General features: G+C 48.7%; 1 protein-coding gene across 1 annotated transcript; it reads right to left on the bottom strand.

The window, feature by feature from the left end:
- Positions 1–2,141: 2,141 nt before the first annotated feature.
- LOC101793561 (prolactin) lies at positions 2,142–7,117 on the bottom strand. Its single transcript, XM_027456871.3, has 5 exons — positions 7,045–7,117; positions 6,779–6,954; positions 6,594–6,701; positions 5,103–5,282; positions 2,142–3,421 (listed from the first exon to the last, which is right to left on the bottom strand). Exons 1-5 carry the CDS (start codon positions 7,073–7,075, stop codon positions 3,227–3,229), a joined length of 690 nt encoding a protein of 229 aa, XP_027312672.1. The 5' UTR covers positions 7,076–7,117; the 3' UTR covers positions 2,142–3,226.
- Positions 7,118–7,945: the final 828 nt, after the last annotated feature.

The raw sequence follows: 7,945 nt of genomic DNA, 5'->3' as shown, positions 1-7,945 counted from the left end.
GACGGTTAATGCGTTTTTCGTGAATGTCTGAATGGACCCCCAGACGGTTAATGCGTTTTTGGTGAATGTCTGACGGGACCCCCAGACGATTAATGTGTTTTTAGTGAATGTCCGACTGGTTCAGTACCCTGAATCCGACCGGGCCCGTAACGGTTAATCAGCTACACCCCTTTAACGCAACAACCATGGAGCATGCTGAGGAACAGGAGGGGCTTTTCTCACCCACCTGTTGGAGATTCTGCAGGTGGGTCTGAATGTAGCTCTTGAAAATCTGCTCTTGGGGTCAGGCACTCAGAGGAACTTCTCTGGTACCTCACAAGGAGGTACCAATTTCCACTTACGGCTCTTGGTCTCTTTTTGTAAGAGAAATCACAAATGAGTGGTGGATGACGCCAGTCTACCTCAGGCACAGCTGCAATCCCATTTGATTGCATTTGAACTGCTGCTGGATTTTGTAATTGAGAGGCAAGCCCTCTGTGGGCTTCAGGTAACTCCACTAAAAGCTGGATTTGCTGGCCACACCTGTGCCAGCACTTAGTCTGGGGTTGTACCCATTTACTGTAGAAAATAGTTTTTGAAAAGTTGTCTTGTTTTTATTGGTTCCCTGCCAAATGGGATTGTGTTGGTCTGCTTAGCAGAGCAGGTCTGCTTTAAGGAACAAAACTGCATTACTACCTTCAGTGTCAGAACAACAATACAGTGGTCAAGTGTCACTCCTCAGCTGCCCTGATACATCACATTTGTTTTATCCACCGTGATTTACTAGTACTGGGTTTTAAATACCAGTTGCCATCACTGTAGCTGCACAGCTCCCCCGATGAATATATGTCCCACAGTCAAAAGCCTGACATAAATTAAGTGCCTTCTCTTGCTTCAGCACCCTCTACCAACAAGACCATTATGATCTTCACAGACTAGAAAGGAAGACAAACCAATTGAAAGCAAGTTAGCTGCAAAGCCACAGCCCAAAGAAAGGCCTGGAGAGAAATTAGCGCCCAATTAACTTCAGAGTTCATTGTGAGCCATGAGAGACCAAAAGGCCCCTGCAGAGACAGGTTCACAGCCTAAGTGGACCAAGTTGCCATTGACTACGGAAGTCTTCAATGACCGTGCTTCCACATTATGTGCTTGGAGACTGTTGCTGGGTAAGACAAGCTGAGGTAGGTCAACCTGGTGCTGAGATGCTCCCAATGTGGGCTTGCACCTCAGTTATCTGCAGCTCCCACAGCAGCTTGGTTTCCTGGTGGTACTGGCTGCAATTGTAAATGACGAAGCTGGGCGTAGTGGATGGGGACATCATCACAAGGCTGTTGCCTTGTTGCTCCCTCGATAGTGAGCCTCCAGTGCTCACCCAAGCACACAAACACCCAGCTTTAGATCAACACCTAACATTTAAGGAATTCTTCAGATTCTCCAAGTCCTTTTTTATTTGCATGTCAATATTTGAGTGAGGTGTGAGGTAGCTGAAAGTTAATGTGTATCATCCAGAGAAGATCGATTCTATTTTTTTTTCCCGATGTCTTATCGTCATTTTTAGGCTCTGCTTCATTTGTAAAATGTTTTCCACCTGGCAATAAACTATAGCCACTGGCATAACTCCCAGCTATGGAAGTACCTAGTAGCATGTGCAGTTAATTTTCCTGGTCCTCACCAAATCACCTCACAGCTCACACTGGAAACCAAGAAGCCTCCTCTTTTTAGAGGTTGTAGTGTGCACAGCCCAGGGGCTTGGGAATGACACCACTGCACCCCCCTCTACAGAAGTACCCCAAATCCAGAGACCACACTGCATCTAGGCTCCAGGGCATGGCCATTCTCTGTGGATGAAGCAATGCCAGGTGCCCGGCACCACACCGCCACCCCCAGCCTCACCCTGCCCTTTTTGCCTCCTTTCCATGCCCTCCCTCAGGCTCCTCCAAGGCCTGGGGCCTGCTGCTGGTCCTGTGGGCCTCCTAAAGGTCCGTCAGGAGGACAAATGGTGCCCAGGGAACAGGAAAGGACACTTGGTACTGGGGCCTTCAGCTTGGGCAATGGCTCAGAGGGCAGGGAAAGGAGGCCTCGGCCTGCGGCAGCTGGAGGGGTGGTGCCATCGTCCCTCTGGCCTGTCACTTCTGCTCCTTTGGTGGTGTTGCTTCCTTGCAGAACCCTTTCTTTATTCTGACTATCTGGATATGTGTTTTGTTTCCAGAACTTCAAGTGCTGATCTTTTGCTATGTGTTTGTGGCACCTTCCTGCCTAAGGAATCGCAGCTAGTAACTTCTTTGGAGCAGGCACCTTGTAAAACACTGCACTTCTGGTGTCTGTGGCACAACAGGGACCAGAAAGAAATTGTGAGCGCTCACAGCATCTAGCTGAGAAAGTACATTGGTATCTGAGTATCAACGGTGAGTGAAATGCACCTGAAAAGGTTCTACCTCTGCTCTGCATAAATGTTCCTTTGAAATGTTTTCCTGTTCTCTGAGTGTCTCAAGACCAAATCCAGCATCAGTATGAAACAATCATCAGCATTTTAATCTCCATTCTTGGCAGCCTGAGCTCCAGCAGCTGTCAACAACCATCAAGATCAGAGGAGGCTAGAAAAGAGCATTCAGGGATGAAGTAGTCAGGAATGTTAAAAGATAAATCCACAGTGATTATAAATGCCTATTCAAATGCCTCATTTAGGATCCAAATGCTGAGAAGTTTTGTTCTAGGAACAGCAGTAAGCAACCTCCCCACTGATAGGAAATTGTGATGACTGCAAAATTTCTAATGGCTTTCAGATTTTTACTCGCTGTGGAGTTTGTCATTATTACAGTAAAATCCATGCACTGGGTCAGGACATGCAATGGGAAACAGGTTCACTGCTCCATCAGCTGTACCAAGCCCTCATGCTGAAATGGCATTTAGACCAGACTTGAGCATTACTGTCTGTATGGAAACTTGGAATATTTAGATGTCTTTGTACCAAGGCCTAACAAACTGACTTTCACTTGTGACCATGCATATGTCTAAACTGTGTCAAAGACATGGCTTCAGCTACTGCTGGAGTACTCCGTTTTAGCTGGTGCGTTTACCAACATCACACACGATGCTTTATTTAATATTCCAGCTGCATAGGTTAACAGACTCAAGTAGCTGCCAAAGAATTTCCAAACCACTTTCCTAGTGAAATTACTGTAAATAAATTATATTTTCCCATCCTTGTAAACAACATGCTGAAAACTCCTTGCCAAGAGATCACAACTCAACAACTGTTTTCTGGCATAATCCTACACTTCAGAATTTTTAAGTAGCATTGTACTTTGTTGGAGTCTCTCTTGAAACAGTGAATAAAGTCAGAGTCGCTCATCATGTTTGCTTCATTAGTACTGGAGAAGCCAGCAGCTTCAGATGATGCCATTCCATGTAAGGAATTGCTGATGATGCCCATTGACTGCATCTGTTTTGGAAACAGGAAAGGAAGTACAAGAAGCAGCTGCATATAAACAAATCTTTAAAATACTAGTGCACAAGTTAAGCCAAGTATCAAGTATGTTAGGGTGTTCTACTCTTGCTTTTCTTGTATATATTGAAGATAGGTGTAAAGCTCCTAACAGAAAAATAACACTGCCTGTTTATTCCTAAGTGCCCACACCAAAAGACTAGCCTGAAATGATCTGATACACCAGTAACACAAGGACTATAAGAATTACAGAATCTGAATTGAAGTAGAAACCACTGCTTGGTTGTTTCCTCTTGAAGGAATGCAGCAAATCAGCCTCCAGACTTGCAGACATTAATTTTAGTTAGTTTGTCAGGGGAAGCTTCTGATGTGAACATTTGATAGTGCTGTTTAAGCTGGTGAAATATGGTGACTGTTATCACCTCTCAGAGGTAGTACCTTCCTTCACAATAAGAACCAAGGTTAGAATTAGTGTCTTAAAAAAAAAAAAAGTAAATCAAAGAATCGCAAAATATTGGGGTGCATTTGTGTCAGTTGCTTGATTTGTTTAAATTCTGTCTACAGTGTGGTGTGTCCATGGTCCATAAGAGGTCAAAAAGGGCATACTCCACCAAACTTCAGAGCCTTCCCTTTCAGTAATTTGCCCAAAGTTGTTCTAGGAAATTAAAATCAGGCAAGTATACCAGAAGTGTGTACCTAGCTCAGAATTTGTTGGCTTGCTTTGTCAACCTAATCAAGGCTGCATTATAGAGTGGGGTGCAATTCCTCCTAGTATACTGATGAGCTCTTTATCATTTTAAAACTTATGCTCCCCATCTGTGCTCATAAAGACAACAGTGACTTATGAATGTAGGATGCTAGTTTATTATTTGCTTTTTAGTTTAAATAGGCACCTTGACAAGTGTAGCCATTTCAGAAATTGGACACATAACCTATATTTGTCTACCCTAAATGACTCCAAATGACTTTAGATATGAATGCAAAGATTTTAATGCAAAGATTTTTATACAAAGATTTTGACTTCTCGCTAGTCCAGAAAAGACTGAAATGGAACTAATGAAAAATTACATGCAATAATTCACATCCTAGTCACCAGAATTTGGAATAGAAGTTTAAAATGGTTTTGTGACTGGCATCTGAGTTAACCTATGTCATTGTTGTCTTGAAGAACTTGTCTTGTTGTCTTGCAGAACCTGCCTTAGCAATTGTTCCCTTGGGAAGGAGCTCTTTGCAGCAGACTGCAGTTGAATTAGTTAGAATGTGAATCAGAATAAACCTGAAAACGATAATCTAACTATTTGTGGCGGTCTGCCCACACCTCCTTTACTCTCCTAGGAAAGTAAAGGCATTACTAGGTCGTATTTGAAGCTGTCAGTAGTTCTATTCTTTGTCCTTATCTCTAACTTTCACATGTTGCATATCAATAAAATGGTGATCTACATATTTGAATGTTTATTATGTCATCTACGTACCTGTCACTGCATGAATGAAGTCACATCCTTTGGCTGAAAAATTGCAGGATCTATATAACAAAGTCCGCCTGTTTCATTAGTATGGCATTTTGTGATCACTCAGGGAACATGAGGCAATGAAGAGGGCTCATGCAATTTGAACAGAAGCCCCTAAATCACTTTTGCAACATACCTGGTATGAACAAAAGTTCCATTCGAAACCTTACCTTTTCTGTAACTTTCTCAATCCCAGTCTCCAGCTCATGAACCATCTTGCTAATCTGCTTAGCTTTGCTAAGGCTGTCATCAGGTAACTCTTGATGGTGCTCCATGTGCTGGTTAAAGTGGGAAAGCGGTTCTTTCCAGGCGTGCAAAAGTTTCAGTATCACGTTAGTTAGTTCTTCTCTCTTGCAAGGTGAAACAATAAAGAATTTCTCTTAGTTTGCAGCAGCTGATCTGAATGCAGACAGGCTCACAGTGAAATCTCTGCAGGGTTAAGAGTTATGTGCTCAACTCTGTAGTTTGGAAATATTCTGCACGTAAGGGGCTACTCTGTCTCTGGTTATTTGCGTAGATATAAGAAACACAAAAGTTCTGTTTGTCTTCTTTTCAGCTTTTTTAGACCCATGTGCTCTGGAGCACAGCATTAGCAAAATGGTGGCATGCTGCCCAAGTTACCTGGGACTGAGAACGTTTCAGGAACTCCTGGATGTCTCAAGAGCCCAAGGGGCCTCATCCAGACATTTTGGGTGGCTGGTATGGGAGTGCAGGTGTTGCCTCACACCTCACATGGGTCATAGCCATGTCACTTCAAGGTTCACTGCTGACATGCTTCCAAGAAAAGGGCCTGGTACTCAGGACAGTTGCCTGTCTAACAGGAGCTAGATGGCCATCCGACCCTTGCAGCCTCAGCTCAGAAGCGAGGTTAAACGCTTCAGGCTTCCTAAACCAGGCAACACCTCATTTCTCATTGCCCCTCAGGGTGAGCTGCTGAACGTCTGGGGTTAGCTCCTCACCTCAGCACAGAGCCAGGCGCTGACATTCCTCTCCCTCTGTCTCCTCCTAGAGGCAAAAGTCTCTCCCGCCGTTGTATCCCCGGCTTTCCAGACTTTCTGTCTAGGGAAACTTCCTGACTTTCTCTGAACTAAGAATGATGCCTAGAACAGTTTGCTGCTTTCTTCATACCTACCGATTCAGAGATAGTGACTGTGGCACCTTTCTCCTGATCGCTTTTTACACTTTGATTAATCCAATACATATCACTCTCACAGTTTCCTAACTTTCTATTTCACAGAGCCACAATTAAGACATATATGTCAAAGGGGTGTCTGCCTGTCAGTCGCTTGTCTCAAGTCCCTCTCTTCTGACCCACAAAGATGCGCTCCCGCAGGCAGCCATGCGGATACACCACACGGCTCACAGCCCAACGAGGCAGGGACCGCGGTGACAGGCACGTGTTTGGGGTCAGACCCCTCAAGACGAGGTGTCGGGGAAGCACCAGGGGCTGCAAACTTCGTTGCCGGTCCCCCGCCGGCACCGGGGGGGCAAGCACCCAGCCGCAGGGTGACGAGGGCTCCGACGGGGCGGGAGGGGGACACGGACACAAGGGACCGGGGGGACACGGGACCGGGGAACCGGGGCTGGGAACGGACTCAGGGGACCGAGGGACCCCCCTAGGGGCCGCCCCCTCCCGCCCCGCCACCGCAGCCCGTCCTTACCGGGATTTTTTGGGCGTACTCTTTGCCGTTGGGGGTCAGCATCCCGGCCGTGGGGCACCTCCGTGCGGGCTTCCCCAGCTCGTTGTCACGGGCAGGAAAGCGGTTTTCCTGCGGGGGGGAGGAAACCTTGAAGAGAGCCCTATACCCTTCCTTCCCACCCTCCCAAAAGCCGTCCCGGCACCCACCAGCTCGGCGCAGAGAGCCGTGGAGAGGCTGTGGATCCTGCCCGAGTGCCGGATCACCCTGTCGAAGAGGTCTGCCACGGAGAGCCGGAGGCAGCCGCTGTCCCCCGGGGCGCACACGGCCGGCGGGGCCGCCGCACGGACCAGCAGCCACAGCAGCGCCAGCGCCGCGCCGGGACCTGCGGAGAGCGGGGGGCGTCGAGGTCCCGTCGGGGTCCCGTTTGGTCCCATCCCTGCCCCTATTCCCGATTCCCTGTCCCCGTCCTCACCTGCCTGCCCCGCCGCCCTGGCGAGGGCCATACCGCTGCAGGTCCCCGTGCCCGGCGCCTCTCGGCGCAGCGCTGCCCCCCGTCCCCTATATAGGGCGAGTGGGGTGTGCGCGGCGGGGGCGGGGGGCTGCTGGGGGGCTCCTCCCCTCTCACAGAGCGGCCCCGGCTGCCCACCGAGGGCTGGCACCGACGGCTGCCCGCCCCCACGGGCTGCCCCCGGCCCTGCAGCACACGGGTGCCGTCGGAAATGGGGGGTCCCGGGCTCCTCACGGCTGAGCGGGGGTAGGGGGGGGACGGGGTCCTGCTGGTGGGGTGGGATCCGCACCGTCAGGGCACCGAGGGGGTGAGGTGAGGGCTGAGACAGCGGAAAACTGGCTCTTGTCAGGGGTAACGGGGGGTTCATGCTGGTGCAAGCTTGCCTGCTGCAGCGAGCATGCCTGAGGACAGCCGGTGGTGCCTCATAGGGCTGAGAGGATGAGGGATAAACACAGCAAACCACTCGGGTCAAGCTCCCCAACGATGTGCAAAACCTATGGACCCATTTGGTGTCTTTTAATTTCTGGCAGTGAGATCCTGAGCAAACCTGTGAGACATGAGGAGAGGCAGGGTGCTCATCACCAGGCTGCTGACATGTCAAACTAAGGGCTGCTTCGAGCTGACGAAGAGAGGAACCCAGGTTTTGACCTCCTACCCCTTGGGAATCCACAGGGATTGGGTTTGGGTCTGGCAGAGCTGGAATCAGGCAATCCCTCTGCCTGCAGGTGAGGGTGGCCAGGGAACAGCCATGATCGCCGGCTGTTAGAGTCTGCTCTGCCCTCCCTGCTGAGGTTTGTACACATCAAAGAGAGTGGTCTGCTTGGAAATGAGAATATACTTGACATGTAATTAAGTTTTTACATTT

The sequence above is a fragment of the Anas platyrhynchos genome, chromosome 1 (genome assembly GCF_047663525.1).
Source record: "Anas platyrhynchos isolate ZD024472 breed Pekin duck chromosome 1, IASCAAS_PekinDuck_T2T, whole genome shotgun sequence".
Taxonomy (NCBI): domain Eukaryota; kingdom Metazoa; phylum Chordata; class Aves; order Anseriformes; family Anatidae; genus Anas; species Anas platyrhynchos.
Note: the sequence above shows the minus strand (reverse complement) of the source record. Positions and strands in the feature narration are given on the sequence as shown.

Excerpts from the sequence above, each read along its gene's own strand:
- LOC101793561 (XM_027456871.3), bottom strand. The coding sequence starts at position 7,075 with ATGGCCCTCGCCAGGGCGGCGGGGCAGGCAG. Across the intron at positions 6,955-7,044 it reads CAGGGCGGCGGGGCAGGCAG|GTCCCGGCGCGGCGCTGGCG; the intron begins GTGAGGACGGGG and ends CGCTCTCCGCAG. Across the intron at positions 6,702-6,778 it reads CGGCTCTCTGCGCCGAGCTG|GAAAACCGCTTTCCTGCCCG; the intron begins GTGGGTGCCGGG and ends TCCCCCCCGCAG.